Raw genomic sequence first — 21,004 nt, forward strand, 5'->3', positions numbered from 1 at the left:
GTCTGCCCGTCATGCTCCGCCAGGCCACTCGCTCCCTCGTCCCCGTCCTCCGCGCAAACGCACGCAGGGCGATTCCGCGGAGACATGCAGTATGTCTCGCGAGGACACATGCGACCATCTCCACCTCGGAACAGGCCACCAATGCCACAAACCGTACGCTACCAGCGTCATCCGTGTGCATTCGTTACTTACCGTGAATGAGCAGGGGCCGAGGTCACTCTGAAGCGGTTCTGGAAGTCGGTCGGAATTGACAAGCAGCAAGGGGGCTACGCCGTCACCCTTGACTCGCGGCCTCTCAAAACTCCGGGCGGAAACCCCATGATCATCCCACCACAGAAGAGGCTCGTAGCTGCGCTGGTCGCGTCGGAATGGGAGAACCAGGACACTGTGCTTAAGCCTCATGCACTACCTATGGTATGTCGCCTCCCTGGACTGTACCAACACCGTTTTAACAACCGTATAGACGTCCATAGTGTCAAGAGCTATCGACGCCTTCCGCGATGACGAAAACACGCGGAATGAAGTACGCGCACAGTTGCTGAAGTACTTCGAGACGGATACCATCTTGTCAGTTCTGCGTCACTTACGAAGGTTCCGGTATCACTCATATCCCGCTCTCCACTTAGCTACCACGCGGACGAGCCAGCAGCTCTGGTAAAGCTCCAAGAGGAACACTGGAATCCCATCCTCGACTGGGCGAAAAAGACGTTCGGTGTTGACATCGTAGTGTCAAACTCGCTCGTCGTTCCCTCTCAATCTCCTGAAACCATGAAGAAGTTTGAGGATATCCTCGCTCAGTTCTCCCCATGGGAAATGGCTGGTACGCACGGTCTCTGCGCTACTCCCCTCACTTGCGGCTATTGACGGCGTGAATCTAGCCATGGAACGTGCTACCTACAGCTCAAAATCCTTCCTCATCGGCCTGGCGCTTGTCATGCGCCGGTTAGACGTCGACCAGGCAGCCCAGGCCGCACACGTCGAGGTGAACAGCCAAATCGAGCTATGGGGCGAGGTTGAAGACAGTACGTCGTCCTAAAACATCTGTTCACTTGTATGCGTTCTCTGACAGCAACTTTGTCAGCCCACGATGTAGACTATCATGATATGCGGCGTCAACTCGGTAGCGCAGCGTGTCTGCTTGCTGCATACTGAGCAGCGCTCACTCCGCCATCTACTATACACTACATCCTAATCCACAGCCTTTCCGCTCTTCTCGGCCTATCAGGGGTTCGTTCGCGCCCGCGAGACCGCCATATTCATATATTGGGCGACTATCATGACACAACTAGTGCAACTACCAAGTTGCATTCTAATTGACATCAGGTGCGTGGCATAAATACCCTGAACGCGGTGCTCGTATTGAACTCACGAACTCGCCGGCATCACAGGTCGCAGTCCGTCCGACACCTTTTGAAATAACACTGCATCCGCCGGCCTGTGTGTGCCACGGACAAGATCGCCCTGTCTTGATATCATCGGAGAGGCTAGGCCATGAGGGTCACTCCCCTGCGATCTGCGTACTCCTCCGGCGATATTCCTCGCCGATGCCCACAGAAGCAACCCTGCGCAAATGAACTCTCTGCCTTTGACAGCAACTGCTTGCAAGAATCAATACACTGACGGCCGGCGCTGTTTGCGCTCTCTTTCCACACTTGATGATCACGCACTCACACTCGCAAGAATCTCAGGGTTGACATAGATAGACTCGGATCGTCGACACCTTGGATGATATACGAACGCCACTCTGCTCGTCCGCAGGATTGAAGACGTGAGTGGCTTCAATGTCTGTTTTCTCCCAGTAAGATGACCTTACGTTGACACAGGCTCGGCCGCGGGTGGTCGATTGCTTGCTTCTCAATGCAAGGGTCTCTACTTGTGCCGTAACTCGCGATCAACAACCCTGGAACCCATTTGCTCTATGACGAATCACACTACGAGCGCGACACTCAAGCAAAGCCGTGTGACCCGCCAGCAGATCGCAGCCATGTTAGTGTACGTTGGGCGCGGTGCACCATCTAATCTACGACCACACTCCTCGAGTGCCTGTCAAGACATTGCATCCGTAAATTGGTTGCGTATTCTCCTATATCTGTCGCATGCATCGCATCGCCGGGAGCGAGTACGACCGACACCAGCGCAGGCCTCGGACGTGTATAAAGTGACCACAGAAGTGTCGCCGTTCTAGCATCCCAAGCCTTTCATCTCTTTCTTCTTGGGTCAACAGTCCCCCTTTTTTCTCCTTCACTCCTTCCAGCCAGGCGCTGTTATATCTTTGCTACCATGTACGCCAAGGCCTTCGTCACTCTCTTGCTCCCCATCCTCGCGGCCCATGCCATGCCTGCCAAGCGCGACGGTGAGTGCGAAGATACTCATCAATCCATACATGATTTCCTGACAGCTCGTTCGCAGAATACGATGACGCTCTGTCGCTGATCACTGCGGGAGACACGGACCGTAAGTGCTCGCCATCGTCACACCAAGATAATAATCTAACTTGCGCCTCTCTTTCAGCTACTGGTAAGCCACATAGTCTTCCTAAACTTACGATATAGGGCTCAGCAGCAACGTCTATCGTAGCTTCTGCGGAGCTTAACTCCATCCTGTCTTCGCGTCAGTCTACATTCCCATCCGTGACACCTCCGATATACTGACGCCAAAACAGCTCCCACTGGCACTGCTCGTACGTCCCACTTATAGCACCAGCTCGAAGCTTTCGCTCACCACTAGTGCACGCCGCCATGCTCAGTCGCAGCTTTAGAAGGTACGCCCCACTCGCTAACCCGCACTCCTTCCTTCGGTCATATTGATACTCTCCGCCACAGCGAGCATCATATTGGACGAGGCCAGCCTCGCGATCCACCAGCTGCCCTCCGCGAGCGAGAGCCAGTTTACCGCGTACATCACAAGTGAGTGCCCACGCCTTCGCTGCCTCGGGTGTTGCGGCTTACGAGTACCCCGTGGCGCGTCCTTCGCCGCAGCCATCGCGGGCGCGCCTGTCGTCGAGGTCTCCTCCATTGGCGGGCCCGCGATTACGGTCGCCACAAGCACCGCCGGTGCAGCCACGACCTTCTTCGCCGGACACACGGTCTTTGTAGTCCCCGGCCCGGGGAAGAAGTCAGTGCATCGTTTTATCCGAGGTTTTGCTGTGTAGATGCTCATGGAGTATTGCAGGAACGGGGCGTCCGAGCTCAAAATCTCGAGGCCTTTGCTGACGGGTATGGTTGGGGCCCTTGGAGCAGTCGCTGCTGGAGCGATGATGATTCTCTAAGAACCGCTGCAGGGCTTCGGCTTCGGCACGAGCTGAGTAGCGTCCCTGTATTCGTGCTGTTTTCACAATATGTTGGGCGATTCTTTAACGTTTTAACACCGAGGCACACATACTGCATTCTAATCGACATCTGGTGCGTGTTGCAACCCGCCCTGCCACGTGGGCGAGTCCCCAAGCAGCATTGTTGTGTCTCGCCCATGAGCCGCCATTTGAAAAATTGCGCTGAATGTGGGTCAGCGTTGCGATGGCCTTTGGAAATTGGTAGTCGACGTCGTGAGCCTGAGAGACGGCCAAAGAGCAGGGCGCGCGATCGCATCTCGGGGCGGATCGCGACGAGCGCTTCGAACTCCGACGACTCACGAGTTCGCCGCCCACAAGCCTTCGGGCCACCAACAACCACCGCTGGCAGAAAATACCAGTAATAAGCGAAAGGGGACTGTGCTCTCTATCTAATGCATGTTTTAGGAAAGAACTGATTTACCTTTGCCAGATACAAAGACTCAAGTGCTTTCAGCCGCTACACCGTGACCGTGATCCATCATGGCCACTGAGTGCGCACGCATGTCAAAATCCAGACTCCTCCGGCACTCATCTCCTCCTCCCGCCTCCTCCACGGTGCATGATGCTACTGGACGCCAGCAAAATATACGAGGCACACGCGGTATGCTCCGCAACACGTCGCCCGGAGAGTCTGGCGCCGGGCCCGGGACCGCGTGACTAGTCGCGCTCATTGTCTTGTCCCCTGCGTGTTTCGCTGGGGCGGAGAAAGAGGACGGAAAGACATTTGTCTATTAAGGTAGCCTTTTGCGCTACACCGCCGTGTAATCACCCATACGCCTCGATTATGCGTCGTACTGCAATGGACTTTACCCACAGCTCATTCTACCCACCAGCAAGGCTGCTGATCGACGAGCCGCGGGAGCCGTATAAATACCCCCTCCGGTCCCCCACTACGGGCCATATCCTCCTGCGTCTCACTTTCACTCCTCCTCTCCCGTGCTTCGACTTCATTTCCGTTCTATCCTATCTGGAGGCAAGGGGAAGTTCCTCTTAAACAGTTTCCCCACTTCGGCCACCATACACTCATTCTCGAATGGTAAGTCCCTCCTCTCCTCGCCTCTATCATCTCTTGACTGGTTCTTGCCGTTGGACAGCAAGGTGGTCTTTACTCACTGGCAGGTCGAGCAATTTCGGCGCGGCCCGATGAACCGCCTCCGTCAACTCCAAACGAGCTGCAACCCGCGCCGACCTATCAACAAACTCCCCACTTCTTTACCAGCCTCCGAGCTCGCTTTCGTACCATCCAATCTGGAGGAAGGAGACTCCCTTCACCGATTTCCCCACTTTAGCCACCATATACTCGGCTTTTAACGGTAAGTCCCTCCTGCCCCTACCTCTGGCATCGCTGGACTAGTTCTCATCTTCAACAAGATGAGCTCTACCTCAGGTGACAAACTTCGGCGAGACCCAATGATTCGGTTTCGTCAACTTCAATCCAGCTACAACGCTCGGCGCCGCGGCCCCGTGCACAAACTCCCCGTGGAGATCCTAACGCAGATCTTCGCCAACGCTCTCGCCGAAGACGTAGACAACCCGTACCTCCTCCAGGACCTCTCGCAGGTCTGTTTGCAGTGGCGGAGCATCGTCGCAGATGCCCCGCTGCTCTACAGATCATTCAGGCTGCAGAACCCCACCTTGACGGCCCGTCACTTGGAGCGATCGCGCGGTCTTCCCCTCGACGTCGACATCCACGACGTCAAATTCGACGTTTCTGAGACAGTTGCGCTGATGAATAGCGTTTCCACCCTGGGTCCTCAGCTGGATCGGGTACGTTCCCTGAGCGTGATCTCGCACTCGTCCAAGATGAGCGCATGGGTCCTGGGCATGGTCGAGGACTTCCCCCATCTCAAACTGGCGAGCCTTTCGCTTGCACTCACCCGCCAAGAAAAGTCGGTCTCCCTACGCTTGCCTGATTCGGAAGAGGCAGGGCAGACCTTCTGCGGACTCACTTCGCTGAAACTCTGTAATCTCAACATTGGGCGCGCGCTCCTCGACACATCGGATCTGCAGCACGGTCACATCAGCTTCAGCCTGCACCGCCCCGAGCTGGAACACACCCTCGCGACTCCGCCGACGAACGCAACCCTTATCCGCCTCCTGTCTCGGTGTCCAGAACTCGAAGAGTTCACGCTGCGTTCAGTGGGCCCGCCGCCCGGTCGCGTTCGAGCGCAAGAACAAGGATAAAATCGATCTCCCCATCTGTCAACTTTCGAAGCTCAGAAGATTCACCTACCACGCCCCGAACTTCAAGACGCTGGCAGATATTCTACGACACCTCCAACTGAACGTCTCGGAGGTCACCATATTCGATCTATCCTTTTCGCTATCGGACAAAGCGATCGCGCTCTTATGTCGGCCGTGTGAAGGCAACCGGCGAGACACTGCATCTGATTGCAATCTGGTGCGTGTTGTACACGCTCGGAATGCGGTGCCGTATCGAACTCATAAACTCGCCGAGATCATAGGTCGCAGCTAATCCTACAGCCTTAAAGGTAGAACTGCATTAGTAAGTCTGCGCCATCGAACAGTAATGATACCGTCGGATCGGCTGCACCCGTGAAGATATATGCGCCTGCAATCTGAATCCTCTCCTTAAACTCGAATTGACCTTGGCAAAGACGCTATTCCTTTAGTACGAAGTCATGCCTACGGCGAGGATGCAAACACTCGCAGGCGCTGGATGACTATATACTATTCCTAGTCGGATATCAACTGTTTGTGGGGATCACCAATTTGACGGCCAGCGCTGTTTGCAGCGCCTTTCTACACCTGAGAACGTACAATCGCTGACCTCGCAGGATTGAACTGACTGCCCTTAAGGCGTCAATGTCTGCGGCGCTATCTAATGTCTAAACGTCATTATGTACAGGGTGCCGTTCACCGACGGAAGTACACAATGTCTCCAGGCTGACGCACGGAGTACCAACGACAGGTAGTGTGCAGCTCGTCCAAACGCTCTTTTGTACGGGACAAGCTACTAACATCTAGAACTCACTCGTTTAATGATGGACCACGCCAGTGCTACGAGCGCGATCCCCTGCAGTAAATTGGCGGCAACAATTGAAAGCCACCAGATTACAACCACCTCGATGTGCATCGAGCGCGGCAGTGCTCTGCTTGTCAGTTACGGCGGACGCCTCCGAAGCATCTCAAAACACCGCTTCGGAGACTAGCTGAGTAGTTCCTCTCCCATAGTCGTCGAAGTGCATTGCTTCATTGGCAGGGGCCAGTGCCGATACCACCGACGCGTCGGGACTCTGTGCTTGTATAAAATGCACACTGGCACACAGGTGACGCCGTTCCAGCATCCCCAAGCCTTTCATCTCTCTGCTTCTTGGGCCAACGTCTTTCATCCTCTTATACTTCACCTCTCCCAGCCAGGCGCTGTTTTAACTTTGGTACAATGTACGCCAAGACTTTCGTCACTCTCCTGCTCTCCGTTCTCGCCGCCCAAGCCTTGCCAGCCAAGGGCGATAGCAGTGAGTGCAGATCACTCCTGGTACCAGGAAATCGTCTGACAAGTAGCTCGTAGTATACGATGAAGCTCGGTCACAAGTCACCGCGGAAGCCACGAACAGTACGTGCTCGCCGCCATTGTATACATGGCTCGGCGGAAGTTGATGAACCTTTGCCTCTTCCATACAGCTGTCGGTAAGCCATATGATAGTGATTCTCCTTTGCATATTGTAAAACTTAACAACGCCCACGGTAGCTGCTGTGGAGCTGAGCTCCTTCCTGAGTGCGAGTCAGTCAGTCTCACCACGTGTGACACCTGCGAGATACTGATGCATAGTAGACCCAACCGCAGGACCCGCTCGTATGCCCGCACTCTACCACCAGTAGGAGACCTTGGCTCACTACTAACCCACCTCATCATCCTCAGTCGCAAGTGCAGAAGGTACGCTTGACCAGCTCACCCGCAGTCACCTTCACCTATGCTGACACATTCGAAAAAAGCCTCCCTCATCTTGAGCGGGGTCCGCCGGGTGCTCAGCCAGGCGCCGTCCGCGAGCCAGAGCCAGTTCATCGCCTATATCACGAGTGAGTCCTAGTACACCTCCGCCACCTCGGTGTCGGGATGACCGCACCTGAACACCCATCCTTGCAGCCATCGCGGGCGTACCCATCGTCGAGGTTTCCTCCATCGGCGGGCCCGTTATTACCCACGCCACGTCCATCGCCGGAGCGATCCCAACGCAGTTTGCTGGTCAAACATTCTACGTAGCCCCGGAGAGGAAGTGAGTGTATCATTCCATTGAAGTTTGTTGTGTGGATGCTGATGAGAGGTTGCAGGAACGGTGCATCCAAACTCGTGGTCTCGAAGCCTCTGCTGATGGGCATGGGCGGGGCCCTTGGTGCAGTTGCTGCTGGGGCCATGATGCTCCTCTAGGGAGGAGAGCGGGCTGTCTGAGCTTTTGGAACGAGATCAGTATGCCCTTGAAAATTCCTCAAAACTATTCCAGAGATGATTCGGAATTAGGCAAAGAAGCTGAAGTGCTGATGGTGAGCTGATGATCTAGCGACGACGCTGCAATACCGCACCCCGGAAGCATCTCCTTGTCGGGCTCGTCCGGGTAGCATGCACTGGCCACCCAAAAGACGCGGGTGCAATGCGTATCCTCTCGGAGTCCTTCGCTTAAGAGTTAGCTTGGACCACCTACACGCCAAGTAGTTTGCCGTTGCAGCGAATAGCTAAGTTGTAGAAGCGAGAGTGCGCGGGCTCGGGGTGGCAGTACTTGTGTGCTTGAATTACCATAAACAAATGTCAACACCGCGCCACACCGCGCCTGCCTTAGTGCCGAAGTTGATGCCACAAGTTCGCCTTTTCTCTCACCTCGATGCACTCATTCATCGTCATCTCGCTTTCGTCTGGTTAGGCCCGATCACGGTGCCATGTCCAGTCACTATACGGTAACGTACGTCTGCCGCTTGATGTCACTTCGTTGCCTGATTCGTGTGTCGGACCGTCGTGGGACCGTTGTACGTCCGCGGCGTTTCACGAAGGCCAGGAACGAGCATTCTTCTCGGGGGCTCGGTGATACTGATGTTCTCTCGGCGTCGCCGGACGTGTAGATATGCGGGCTCACCGCTTTCCTGTGGATTCGGAAACGAAGGAGGTCAACACCAGAATCTCATTCGCTACTACTACCCAAACTTTTAACTTCGCCAAAACCTGGCTGCGACACATCTGCTTGAATGTATCTTGACTTGATTTGCGACCCAGCCCTTTGACCGCTACTATTCTGAGCGTTTCTATAGCTCCGTACTGATGGAGCGCCGAGGAAGCCATGATTCGGAGATGGCGGCAGGTTCCAACCGCAGCAAGGTTTGTATTTGGTATATATATTTTCAAGCACCACTTCGCCATAGATCCAGCTCGCCTCCGATTCTCAAGAGAGTCGACGCCCTCGGTATGTGAGGACATAATCAGTGTTATCGACCCTTCTGACGATGTCATAGAATCATGGCTGCAATCACATCCAGTATCCCAGCGGGAGGACATGCCCCTGCCCCAGTTATACAAGGGTGGTCAGGCCCAAATCTCAGCCAACTTCATATCTTGCCCTACAAGGAGTTTTGCCAAACCGCCGACAAATACGAACGGCAGCTCGAAAACGCCATCGACGAGGACAACATCGACGATATCAAGGATACCGTTGCTCGCCTGCGTGGCATGCGCAACGCTAAGAGCCCATACATCGTACACCGCCTCCCGACTGAGCTCTTTGTCAAGATCATCATTGACGTCAGCGAAATATCCGATCCGCGCTCGAGCCGAAGCCTCATAGCCCTCACTCACGTCTGTCGGGCATGGCGAGCAGCTGCGCTGGGCGTCCCCGAGCCCTGGAGCAATATCGTCATCACAAGTTTATCCAGAGACGGGGTGTATTCGTTCGTCGACCGCTCTAGGAACTCGTTGCTGAACCTCCGTTGGCAAGCTTCTCGCTCGCTAGTCAACTTCCGACTCCTTGCGGACTTTCAGCTCCGCCTCCGCTCGCTCATAGTGGTGGCTGAAAACCTCGAGGTCATAGCGCAGGCCGTGAACCAGCTTTCGTGGAAGCCTTCGCCGCACCTCGAAACCATGTGCTTGCTCGGGCCTGGTGCCGGTAGCGCGTGGGGTAGAACCCTGCCGTTCGACTCCCTCCCAGTTGCTGGAGAAGAGGAACCGCGGCCTCTGCCATCCCTCACACCCTCCCTGCGTTCTCTTCGCATCCGTCCTATGTTTTTCCCATGGACTTCGGGCATCTACACGAACCTAACCGTCCTCGACATCGACACCACTGCGCGCCCCTCAACGCTGTCGGAAGGCCGACTCTTATCGATTCTCCGGCGAAGCCCTGAGCTTGTCGAGCTACGGCTGCGGGCGGAGGGAGGTCTCGCCGCCCTCACGGTATCGCCCCGCGACGGCTCGGGGAACATTGCCTTGCCCAAGCTCTCCGTATTCTCGGTTGACGGGTTTTCACCCGAGCTCTCTATAAGCGTCCTCTCGCAACTCACGCTGCCCGCTTTCACTCGCTACAGCCTTTCCCTTCATGCGACGGGGCACACGGGCTCCTTCGTCGCGGCCCTTCCTCAGGACCGGAGCCGCCTCCCGGGACTGGCCGCAATCAAAGCCTTGAAGTTCGAGGTGGCCGCGGACGGCAACATCTGCATCATTCTCTGCCCGTCCGGCACCCCTTACGTCGTGCTGGCGCTAACGGACGCGCTACAGGGCGCAACGCTTCCTTGTGTGCCCACAGTTGCACTGGACTCACTCGAGGCCATAACGTTCATCGGCTCCCCATCCTCTTCAAGTTCGGCGTTCATCCTAGACCGGCACGCGGTGTTTTGCCGGCTTCCTCGACTCCGCCTCCTGCGCTTCGATCGACCCGCCATTCAGGACGTATTGCGCGCCATTGATTGCCTGGGGCTGCCTGGCGTGGACCTCCCTCACTCCCTCGCATTTCCGTGCCCCGAGCTGGAGTGTCTCCAGCTCGCCAACTTGTCGCTCACCCATGATCTAGAAGTCTGCGTGGCGAACGTCATGCGCAGGCGTGCTGAGTGGGGTTTCGCTACCGTGTCCTTGGAGATGCACAGTGCTGTCGGCTCCGACGCTGACCTTGCGTTGCGTCTCGGTGAACTTGGTGTGGTCATTGTGGACTCCATACCTTAGGATGTTGTATAAGAGTGCGCGTATAACATGATAGGATCATTGCTTCACCTCCCAACGGTTACGTGCAAGGTTCACTACTCCCGCGCGGCCGTGCTATTTTACTGGCGGAGTTCGCTACATTTAGACTCGTTGTTTCAAGACCTGTACTGCTACCGTGATTGATTGATTGTTCACCTCAAAGACCGATGCCCACAATCCAGTCTGAGCCTCTGAGGCGCCCTGGATGATATGTGCGGTGGGTGCACTGTTCCCCACGTGGCGCTCAGGACCCCGGAGTCCCTTATGATACTGCGGCCCTTTGCAAATCTGCCAAGTGAGCGATCAATGTGCCTGAAATGGACTGCAGGGGTCCATCTCAACCTCTTCCTCCTCCTGGGCCCTCGTCGACGAGTCTCAAACGCTCTACATTCTTCTCGCCTCGCTCTTTTTCGTCTCGTTCGTCGGCAAGGGTGACCCCGTCGTTGCATCGTCTGGATACGTCAGCTTCAGCTTCGAAGCGGCTGTCAACTCCGAGAAGAAGGACAACCATATCTAGCTTCGCGTCTCCAACTCGTGTTCTACACGTTGCTCTCTCGTTTCTCTCTCCTGCAGCCTACTCCTCTCCTCGTCTCACGTCTGTCTGGCTTTCTGATTGGGCTCTGCGCGTGTTCTTGCGCGCACATTTTGCCGATATCTCCATAACTCATTACTGCCGTCTGGGCGCATCTCGCTTCTTCTCCGCATTCTACACGCGATCTGACATTCAACGCTTTCCCGTGCCACGCTCTTTCAACGTGTTTCCAACGAGGCTATCGAAACAGGGTACCCTTGCTCACACAGTAGACAATTACCCATGCACCGCTTCCGGTAAGCATCTCGCCACCTCGTTCTACCGACCACAGCTCAAGTCCACCGCGACTCCCCTCTTGATCCCTTCGCTCGTGTTCTCCGTCCCTCAGCAAACGATCAGACGCAAAGCGCGTTCCAGTCCCTGAGGCGTTGGCCCCACGCACTGTCGACACGCAAGAGGTTCTCCCCTCGTTGCCCCCCGCGAGCGATTTCCGCACGTCCCTAATCTTACCGGAGTACGTGTGCTTCTTTCCCGCGCTTTTATTCCTGCTCACCGCGCACTTCCCTCCCGCGATGCTACAATGGTACAGTCTCACCCGACGCTTCAGCGTGTTGCAAAACTCCACCGGCGAGCCTATCGGGCTCGATGAGCTGAAGAGCAAGTTTGCAGAGCAGCGCGCGCGGGGGTCTCAGAACCAAGTGACGGAGGAGGAAGAGGATATGATACTGGAGGCTCTGGGTAGGCTCCACGGCAGGAAACCACGCACACAAGGTCAGCACAGCGGTTATGAATCGAGCGAGAGTCGGCCGAATGGAGGAGATGGCGACGACGAGGACACGGATGCTATGCGGCAGTCGGTGCGCTCCTCGAACTCCGCAACAACACCCTCATTACATGGCGCTGCCTCGAACGCCTCCCTCTCCTCCGCGAAGGGTTCGCATTCTGGCCGGCGGATGAGTAACAATTTGTTTGGCTCGGGCAAGTTCCGGGATCAGGCCTACTTCATGCGCAATACCAATCCTAGTACTGGGCGCCGCAGCGGACGTGGAGGTGGCGCTATCGCTCAGTCGGACTCTAGCATGAGCATGAGCACCATTGCCAGCGCGCGTGGGGACACCAGTACCTCAATGTACTCTGACAGCCTCCGTCCGGTCACGCCGGAGGGCAGCACCTACACGCACTCCACGCCTTCCAGCCCCGGGAACAACAGCACGTTCTCTAAGGACCGCAGCTCGGACTATGCCACGAGTAACCTAAGCAAGCGACTGTCGAAGGCGTTGTCCCCGGATGGGCTGCGGCGAGCGTCGATGGCCCTCGACCAGGCAATTCGAGAGTTGGAGGAAGAGGGAGACGATGAGATTGTCATGGAGCGATCCCCGGTTGTGCACGCGCCCCACAGAGATATGAACGGTTCTCTTGCAGCATTGACTACTGCGGTAAGTCTTGCTTCAGATCACTCATGTACATCCTCCTGACACCGCTCGAACAGTTCGAGCCAAGCTTGTCTTCGCCTTTGCCATCCCCAGGCGAAGAGGCGGGGACAGCGCTGTCGTCCGACGACCCAATACTCTCGGATGAAAATCAACGGACGTCATCCCACCCCGGCTCGCGTACCACGTCACCGACCCCTCGTTTACCTGGCTATATTCCGGGCATGCCGCGCCCCATGACTCCTAGGGAGGCCATCTTTGACAACGAAGATTTGACGCCCTCTGCGACACCCCGAGCAACATCACCTCGTCTACCAGGCCTCAATACCCAAGTCTCCCCCTTGATACCCCAGAGCATTGCATCCACTCTCAACAGGAGCAACTCTGGCGCTTCGGCATTTCACCGCCCAGTCTCCCCTGCACAGGGCTCGACTCCTCCCCTCTTCTTCAATCGTTCTATGAACGGTCGCTACACACCCGAGGATCGCCAGCGAAATACAACCAAACTCCCCTCACCCACCGCTGAAGCTCCGGATTCCCCCGTGATGGGTAGACGCCGACCGATGTCGCCACTCTCTGGTCCTGCATATCAGCCACTCGCCGCATCATCACCATCTTCTCGCCCCCCTTCTCGCCCAACCACGCCATCAAACGTGACGTGGAATACGGCATCCAGTCCAAACGGCACACCTCAGAAGTCTCATGGGCGCAACGGGAGCACGTCTGGCCACAGTCGTAACGGAAGCACCGTCAGCTTCACCGACCAAGGCGCAGATACGCTAGACCGAGCAAAATCCACATCCCGCTCTCTCCGCTCGCCCGCCTTGCCTGACTCTCCTTGGGTCGACAACGGCCACTCTGGATCGTTCGCCATTGCGCAGCCCGACCACCGTCCGCCGTCCGCGATGTCCGGGATGGACCTCGGGTCTCCCGCACAACACGGAAACCGGATTCTCCGCTCCCCTACCCCCACCTACAACGGCGCCCGCTCTCCAACATCGCCCACCTTCCGGGACTTTGGCGCGATCAATGGGGACGGCGCCATCACGAGTGCACGCTCATCGAAGCAAACACAGCACGCGAGCTCTCATTCGTTTTCGCTTGGTACGCCTAACGCGCTCCTTTTCTCGCCCATCGCGAACTCTTCGCGGTCGTCTCTTGAATCTGCCGGCTCCAGCTACCACACCTGGGACGAAGACCACAGCAAGGATCGCCTCTCTGGGTTGCTCAATAGCCTGGACTCGGACTACTCTCCGTGGCACGATATCTCACCAGACAAGTCGGGCCCGTCGACAGCTGGAACCTCCCCCTACGACGCGCCCGAGCCTGAGGATGCGGTACGGCGGGAGGTCGGGCTGACGAAAGGCGACTTCGTGACTATCCAGGACAAGCTGGTCGGCACCGCACTGTCCAAGGCTGCAACGCCAGAGAACCGCGCGCGCGCTGGCTCGATCAGGAGGCGTCGGCCGTCTACATCGCAGTCGAACTACTCGGTCAACGGAGAGAACAGGGCCAACTCGACCCCCCAGCCACAGCCGCAGGTGTCGCCACAACACGTGGTGACGTCATCGCGACCTTCCGCGAACGACCATGTCGCGAAGGCCAACGCGTTGCTCAACGCGGTCGTGCACAGTATCGAGTCTCCTCGCCCTCGCCCAGCGGAAGCTTTGGCGGTCGAAGAGCCCTCGTTAGCAGTCCCCGCTCCTGCTGATACAGAGCAGTCGAGCCCGATGCGACGAAACAGGGCGCTGGCGGACGCGCTTTTCGGTATTGAAGACCGGGACCGGACAATGAGTCCCCCTATGCCCACCTCACCTCCTCAGATCTCCATCATGCCTGAGTTTTCTGATCCAGAGCCGGACGAGGACGAACCCATCCAGTCTGTGTTCTCTCCCACGAAACCTCTGCAGACGCCGAAGCGGTCGGATTCATTACGACATGCTACTTCTCCTAGGGTGGCCATGCCGCCTCCACCCGCGATGCCGCTATCACCCCTGTCACCCACCTCAGGGATGAACCCGTCCGAACTTGCTCTCGAGGTGCAACGCAGGGCAGAGGCCGCCACTGCCGCCTTGCGGAAGTCGCCCTCGATTCCGAAGATCGCTGACGGCTCCGGCAGCGTACCCAGGAAGCGGATCAGCCCGAACAAGATCTCTTCCCCCACTCTCGTTTCTGCGTCTACTAGCGTTGATGCCATTCCATTGCGCTCCCCTACTGCTTCGCCTTCCCCGCAAAACATGCAGACGTCGAGCAAGATTGGTTCGCGGTTCAAGAAGCTGCGTGGGACCATCCGGCAAAAGCAGCACATCCCCAATGGAGAGGAGGTTACGCCGTTCCCGCTCGACATGCGGAGCCCAACTACAGGGCCGCCGTCTGGTAGTTCGCCTAGCCTGGCACTCCGGACCGACCCCATCCCCATATCTGCTAGTCTTGCGGAGCCAACGAGGTTGAAGCCTCCGCCAGCACCGTTGCCGAGCCCACCTGCGTCTGCAACTCCAGGCCTGAAGGGGTTCATGGCGCGTTTCCGCAAGTCTCGCCCACCGGAGCCTCTGATTCCATCTCGACCTGTGCAGGGACCGATGTCGGCCACCGCTTCGAAGACTATGAGCATGGCGGGTCCGTCCCCCGAACAATCGTATGGCCCGATGCCGCACTCCGCCCCAGCCCTGCAAACGATGTTCCGAAGCCCCAGTCCGGCTGGCCCCACTTCTCCGCCCCCTCAATCGCCGACGCCCAGACCACCGCAGGAAGGTTTCGCAGGAGAACCCTCCGCGCAAGCCCAGACCAACGATGCACTCAGGCAACTGTTCGATGCGGCCACGAACCTTGGTCTCGACCAGGCGGCGCTCAACGACTTGATCGCCCGATCGCCTTCGACGTCCTCGCGGTCTACTGCTTGGACGAAGCTGACAAGGGCGACCTCGCCGAATGAAAGCAGGAAGAGCCAAGTGCCCGTCATCCGGGGAAGAGCCACGCCAGAAAGCATGCGCTCGCCGATATCCGAGGGTCGCCCTAGCTTCGACGGGTATTCTCCGAGGCCGTCGACCGACACGCGCCCGCCCGTTCGCAAGGGACAGGAGTCGCCTCAGCGCCCACGCCAACAACAGCAGGACGCGGCCCAGAACACCGTCGTGCGGCGCACCATCATTTTCCCCTCCGATTCTAGGGCCTCTGGCTTCGACTTGGGTGCATTGGTGCGCAAGCAGTCGGCGTCCCGCAGACGCGCCTCGGTCGGCTCTAAGTCTTCCATCCACGATCGAGTGCCCACCCCGCCGCCTCCTCATCGGGCCGGAGGGCGGAGGTTCTCTACCGACACGTCTCCCCCAGTGCCGCAGCTGCCCACGCCGTTCTCCGTCCACGCTGAGGGCTCCCTTGCTGTGCCGAGTGGGGTGGAAACGTCGAACTCCGCTTATGACTCTTTGTGAGACGATCCCCTCGTTTAGACAAGTCAATGTGACTAATAAATCAGGCATAGATACGATATGTATGCTGGGGACGGCAGAGGCCAGATGCTCAGCGCGGAGTCTCCCGGCGCGGGCAGCTCGCAAGGTCAGCGCGAGGCCATACCGGAGTCAGGGCCGGCGCTCGAGGTGATCGAAATGGCCAACGGAGAGACGATTTGGTGCGTCATTCTACACTCAATCTTTACGTCTTTTGCCTCACACGCGTTTGCAGGTCGATCGTGAACGGGCTGCGTGACGATGACGGCGAATCTTACTACGGGGACCGTGCGAGCTTCTACTCCGAGTACTCGGTGAAGGACACGAACGAAAACGTCAAGCTGTTCTTCAAGGAGCACGAGCGCAAGTCGTCGAAAGGCAGCACGAGCTCCTCTTTCCTGTCGCGAAAGAAGCCGCAGCAGCCAAAAGGTTCCGCACGACCGGAGACCAAGGTTTGTGTGCGCTTGCCGGCGTCTAATACTTTCGCATGCCTATCGTGGCTCATCATCGTTTATAGGTCTTCTTCAGCTCGAGTGCGCAAATAGGCCGTCTAATTGAGAACCTCTCGCGTGGTATGGACTCCGGCTCGTTCAATATTGCCGGACCGGGGCAAGGGGGCCGCTCACAAGGTCACGTTGGTCACTCGACCGCGTCGTCTGTAGGGTCTGAGGCGGACGCACGTTGGACAGTCGAGGAGGAACGGCTGGAGCACATGCTCGGGTCTATGGGGGGTAGCTGATTCATTTGCCATGCTTTCGGGATCGTTCTGCCGCTGCTATCATTTATGTTTCCGTCGGGACTCAGACTTGTGTTTCCCAGCGCTATTAATCTCGCACCGGACCGATCGTTCACTGCTGTGTTCCGAGGGTTTATGCTGCATCGTGGTCTACCGTGTTAATAAATATTTGGTCCGTGGAAATTCTCGCGGCTGCCTCCTTTGTCCGTCCGCGCTCACATCCCCCGCCAGTCTATCCACCTGTTCAAGCAGAGTGCGAGGAGCGCGTCCCGGATGAGGTTCTCCTCGTGGAAGCCGTACTCCAGCAGCGCGTACGCGCGGCCGATCTTGGGCAGCTCGCGGGGTGTGGGATCGTATCGGCCGATCCTGGACTCGGGCTCCAGCGAGAAGAGCTGGGGACAGGATGGCGGTGAGCGTTCTGAACAATGATCGTCCCCCGGGGGAGCGCCCGCGCACCTCGTAGCCGTATGGGTGCTTGTCCCCGACCCTGCGCCACTCGAACTTCTCGCTCCCGCCCCTGCCGGACTGGAACGAGCGTGCGCTGTGCGCCAGTAGGCGTTCGTCAGCGTGCGCAGTCTGAGTCTGGCGAGAGGCGGGAGGCGGAGAGGGACGTACACGCACCTCTTGCTCGAGCCGTGCTTGACGAGCTCGGCCATGGGGGCCCTGTCCGCGCCTTTGATCACGGAGCCGAGGTGGACGGCCAGGGCCCAGTCGAAGAAGGCGACGACGGACTGCTCGTTGTACGTCACCTGCATGGGGGCGGGACCGAGAGCGAATGCGCGCGCGAGCGCAGAGCCGCAGCGCGAACGACGAGAGCGGTGCCGCGGGAGGGGACGCGGGGTTTGGGGGGCAGGGGCGAGCCGGGCGCGGGGGACGGGGTGAGCGATCTGGTGGGGCCACGGCGACGATCCGATGGGAGAAGCGCTCACGGTGGTTCTGGTGCCTTGCGGAAGGTCGACGGTGTCGAACTTGTACACGACGGGCTCGTCGCGGTGGTACCCGATCGCGACGCACTTGTGGCGGGGGTCGCCCTGGCCGGTGAAGTAGAGCTCGTTGATGGTCTCGCGCGGGGCGGTGGACGACGAGGCGTGGTGCGACATTGGTGGGGGTCTCGGTGGGTCGAATCTGTGCTGCCGGTGCTTTGCTGTCTCTGCTGGAGGGCTCATCTGCAGAGTTTTTATAGCGGCACATGGACGTCTCCCGTCCACGGCCGGCAGCCATGAAGCACCTCACTTCCCACTTTACTTCGACGTGACGAGGTGGTGACCAGGGTGAGCACGTACGATCGATGTGGGAGCGTTGCCGCACGCCGTCGCGGTTCTGCGAGTGGCCGCCGCTGACATGCACACGGCCGGGTGGGGGACTCCTATCGGGCACGCTATCTACCGCTATCACGACGTCCCATTCACTCCCGGGCGCGGAGCGCGACAGGCTTGGTGGCTCGAGATCACTAAAAGGCTAATATAGGCACAGTCCGGGACGTCCGCGCACGCCAAATCAGAGTCCGCGCAGCCGCACCCCCTCCCAGCGTTCCCATATGCATGCCGTTCCTATTGGCCCCGGAAATTGCGAGGGTTCTCCCGCGTAGATTCACGCTGGCAGATCGGCTCGCTCGATCTGTCCGTCCACTACACAAACTCGCGTCGGCACCGCCCGTTTCTGTCCAGCGCTGCCGTCACCCCCGCGGCGTTCTGCAGACGGAGAGTGGCGGCGGCGACCGGTGAGTGCGCGCAGCGTCGCGAGCCCCCGGCCTGGACGGGGGCGCGCGTCCCTGCGCGGGGACGAGCAGGAACCTGCCGTGCCCGCAGCGGCGAGCAAGAGGCGACGGCGAACGGGCGACGGCGAATACGTGGTGCGCTCGGTAAACGACCGGGCCTGGGGCGCGCGGGCGAGGCGAGATATGAAAGTGCTGCCTATGCTCATGTGTCGCTATCGCAGGCATCGCACCCGCCTCGCAGGCGTGCAGCTCCCACCGCGCTACTTCGTCCGGCCGCTTCTGGTTCTTGGGCCCTCTCCCGCGGAGCGTTCGACCGCGCCAGATGAACACGGGCACGGGCACGAGCAGCAGAAGGCGAAGCGCGAGCAAGAGGGCGGGTTCTCGCCGTACGTGTGCGCCATGACGCGGCGTGTGCTTTGCCTTTCTCGAACCTTTCGAAGGGCTTCATACTCGCCGCTGGGGTCGTCCGAGTGCCCCCGTCCGCACTCCCGGGCTGGGAGGTGCGTCAGCCGCTACACTGCGGGCAGAGGGCGAGGGCGAGACGCGAGGGGGCGAACGTGCAGCGGCCGCCCCCTCGTGATCAGCGTTGCCTGAGCTGACGTGTCGCAGATCGTCCACGACTGATGCATTGCGGATCGAGGGCAGGCCCGCGTGGGGTGGCCCACCCCGCTCGTGCGGCGGCGACGGTGGTGCGGTGTCATGTTTGTGCCAGCGCAGGCCGTCGTCGTCGAGTTGGCGACCTCGATCGCGCACTGCACCCGCCGGCGGTGGCACGGCACCCCCCAAGGTTCGCGGGGCGGCAGGATGACGGTCAGCGACTGAGTCTGACGCACACAGGCACAGAAGGCGCCTGCGCCCTTCGCGGTGGAGCCCGAAGGCCATCCGAAACAAATCCTTGCTCTGCACAGAGACGACAGAGGGCCTGCCGGCTGTATAGGCTCGTTTCATTTCCCTCGGCGCTGGCAGCAGCCGCTCGGACGAGGGCCTTTCCTCCGCGGAAATACTTGTTCCTAATGCAGCATGCGCGCGCAGGGTGTGTGAGGGGGGCAGCCGAGAATAGGCAGCGGAAGGGGGGTGGGATGGGTCGACGCGCTCCCTGGTGCAGCTTCGCGGGTTCTGCAGCCCGGCCTTCTTTCATCTTCGCCATACGATCCGCTCGCGGGGGCGACGATTGGACGAATACGGGCGCTAGCGGGGGGCGGAAGCGGAGTGTCTGTGCTCTAACTGACCTCCCGAAATTTGCGCCGTTCATCATCGCCCTCCGCTCGTTATGGCCGGGGTGGAGGAACGCCGCCGTGTTAACCCGTGCTGTTGCGCGGAACCCGGCCGCATGCCACACGGATCCGGACGGGCCGTGCGCATACGTCGTTTTTGGAGGCCCGCGAGATGGGGTGGATTGGCCCTCGTGCGGCGGCTGGAGAAGACGCGGTGCGATCTGAGTGGGCCAGCGGCGGGCACGAGGCTGTTCTAGGGCGGGCCATTCGCTCGGGGGCTGTCATATCGGACTCTCTCGAAGACGGACCTCTGAAGCGACGCGTCCGCCGCCCGGGGCTGGAGTCGGAGCCTGAGTCCCGGACGGTGAGGCTGCTCTGCACGATCGTTTGATCGGTTTTCTGTATTTTTCTTCTGCGGAGGGGAACATGTGCTGCTCACTTAATTTCGCGTGTGAGCGGTTGCAGTGGGCGAGCCAGCATATGACGACTGACCGGGCGTGTGCACGCGTGGCGGCGAGAGCACACGATATGTTCGCGGCGGCTGACAATGTCGAGGAAGCTGTTCGAGAGCCTCGGGGTGGCTGCACGCGTCGCGGTAAATGAAAGACCCTGGAATGAGCGGGAAGGACAGGGTGGGCGCGTAAGCGAACGGAGGTGCGGTGCACAGTCACGGTGCGGCGGCGTGTTACGCAGCGGCTTCGAAGATCTGTTCTGTCGCTTCGCGGAGACTCGGGAGAACGCACGATGGTCGGGGGCGGCTCGCCCGGCCGGGCTCGACGCGATGGCCCTTCGAAAGGGGCATATCCCCCGGAACGAGGGCGTACTGCGGCGATGGGGCCGGCGATAGAAAGAGTGTGAGTGAACGACGGCCGTGGCACGCACTGGCGCGACTGGAAGACGGACGGGGCGGCAGGAAGGGCATGTGGGTGGGTTCGAGGAGGACGCGGTGGCGCACGAGGCGGGGCTGTGAAAGTGGTATCGGTCGCGGACGCTTTTGTGAACGAGGGCACGGGACAAGTGGAGACGGCGAGCTGAGGTCGAGGGTGACGGTGTAGGCAGTCGGACAGATTGAGGGCCGGTCGGGAGGGGCTTGCGCAGCATATATTCGCCCCTTCCTCGATATGTTTTCGCCATGTCGCGGGGAAACACGGGGGCTGGGCGCGGAGGCCGCCATCGGTCGTCGTGGGCACTGCCAACGAGTGTGTCCTCGCCCACAGACGATCTTGACGCGCCGGTCACGCCGTGACGGACGCGTTTGTCCCCGCCGCGCTCCACAAGAGCTTATCCATCTTCGCGGGCGCCTCCTGTCAACGCTCTATTCAGTTTCACTCAATCACGTTCAATATGCCCTCGACTGTTCCTGGCAGTGCGCACCCGAGCGTCCACAACACATGCGAGGGCGATCATCCCACGTCTCTACAGACAGTCTGCCATCG

At 59.0% G+C, this 21,004-nt stretch overlaps 7 protein-coding genes across 7 annotated transcripts; all 7 read left to right on the forward strand.

The window, feature by feature from the left end:
* Positions 1-8: 8 nt before the first annotated feature.
* TRAVEDRAFT_64144 (ATP12-domain-containing protein) lies at positions 9-1,419 on the forward strand (the record flags this gene model as incomplete). The annotated part of the gene is made up of 7 exons (XM_008038770.1): positions 9-153; positions 206-414; positions 464-567; positions 627-820; positions 879-1,022; positions 1,082-1,323; positions 1,389-1,419. 6 exons carry the CDS (start codon positions 12-14, stop codon positions 1,150-1,152), a joined length of 864 nt encoding a protein of 287 aa, XP_008036961.1. The 3' UTR covers positions 1,153-1,323; positions 1,389-1,419.
* Positions 1,420-2,280: 861 nt separating this feature from the next.
* TRAVEDRAFT_46003 (uncharacterized protein) lies at positions 2,281-3,268 on the forward strand (the record flags this gene model as incomplete). The annotated part of the gene is made up of 9 exons (XM_008038142.1): positions 2,281-2,353; positions 2,410-2,454; positions 2,512-2,517; positions 2,578-2,610; positions 2,663-2,680; positions 2,747-2,761; positions 2,823-2,906; positions 2,979-3,114; positions 3,172-3,268. The coding sequence occupies 9 exons, from the start codon at positions 2,281-2,283 to the stop codon at positions 3,266-3,268; spliced, it is 507 nt and encodes a 168-aa protein (XP_008036333.1).
* Positions 3,269-4,699: 1,431 nt separating this feature from the next.
* On the forward strand, positions 4,700-5,512 carry TRAVEDRAFT_46004 (uncharacterized protein; the record flags this gene model as incomplete). Its single annotated transcript, XM_008038143.1, has 1 exon — positions 4,700-5,512. The coding sequence occupies one exon, from the start codon at positions 4,700-4,702 to the stop codon at positions 5,510-5,512; it is 813 nt and encodes a 270-aa protein (XP_008036334.1).
* Positions 5,513-6,731: 1,219 nt separating this feature from the next.
* Positions 6,732-7,718, forward strand: TRAVEDRAFT_46005 (uncharacterized protein; the record flags this gene model as incomplete). The annotated part of the gene is made up of 9 exons (XM_008038144.1): positions 6,732-6,807; positions 6,861-6,905; positions 6,974-6,979; positions 7,041-7,073; positions 7,125-7,145; positions 7,212-7,226; positions 7,286-7,369; positions 7,437-7,566; positions 7,622-7,718. 9 exons carry the CDS (start codon positions 6,732-6,734, stop codon positions 7,716-7,718), a joined length of 507 nt encoding a protein of 168 aa, XP_008036335.1.
* Positions 7,719-8,792: 1,074 nt separating this feature from the next.
* TRAVEDRAFT_46006 (uncharacterized protein) lies at positions 8,793-10,481 on the forward strand (the record flags this gene model as incomplete). Its single annotated transcript, XM_008038145.1, has 1 exon — positions 8,793-10,481. One exon carries the CDS (start codon positions 8,793-8,795, stop codon positions 10,479-10,481), a length of 1,689 nt encoding a protein of 562 aa, XP_008036336.1.
* Positions 10,482-10,949: 468 nt separating this feature from the next.
* On the forward strand, positions 10,950-16,961 carry TRAVEDRAFT_71059 (uncharacterized protein). The gene is made up of 7 exons (XM_008038771.1): positions 10,950-11,327; positions 11,420-11,545; positions 11,621-12,467; positions 12,521-15,882; positions 15,937-16,083; positions 16,137-16,353; positions 16,419-16,961. The coding sequence occupies exons 1-7, from the start codon at positions 11,314-11,316 to the stop codon at positions 16,638-16,640; spliced, it is 4,935 nt and encodes a 1,644-aa protein (XP_008036962.1). The 5' UTR covers positions 10,950-11,313; the 3' UTR covers positions 16,641-16,961.
* Positions 16,962-19,431: 2,470 nt separating this feature from the next.
* Positions 19,432-20,096, forward strand: TRAVEDRAFT_28252 (uncharacterized protein). The gene is made up of 3 exons (XM_008037943.1): positions 19,432-19,708; positions 19,732-20,007; positions 20,062-20,096. The coding sequence occupies exons 1-2, from the start codon at positions 19,625-19,627 to the stop codon at positions 19,957-19,959; spliced, it is 312 nt and encodes a 103-aa protein (XP_008036134.1). The 5' UTR covers positions 19,432-19,624; the 3' UTR covers positions 19,960-20,007; positions 20,062-20,096.
* Positions 20,097-21,004: the final 908 nt, after the last annotated feature.

Source organism: Trametes versicolor (genome assembly GCF_000271585.1).
Source record: "Trametes versicolor FP-101664 SS1 unplaced genomic scaffold TRAVEscaffold_4, whole genome shotgun sequence".
In the NCBI taxonomy this organism is placed as follows: Eukaryota; Fungi; Basidiomycota; class Agaricomycetes; order Polyporales; family Polyporaceae; genus Trametes; species Trametes versicolor.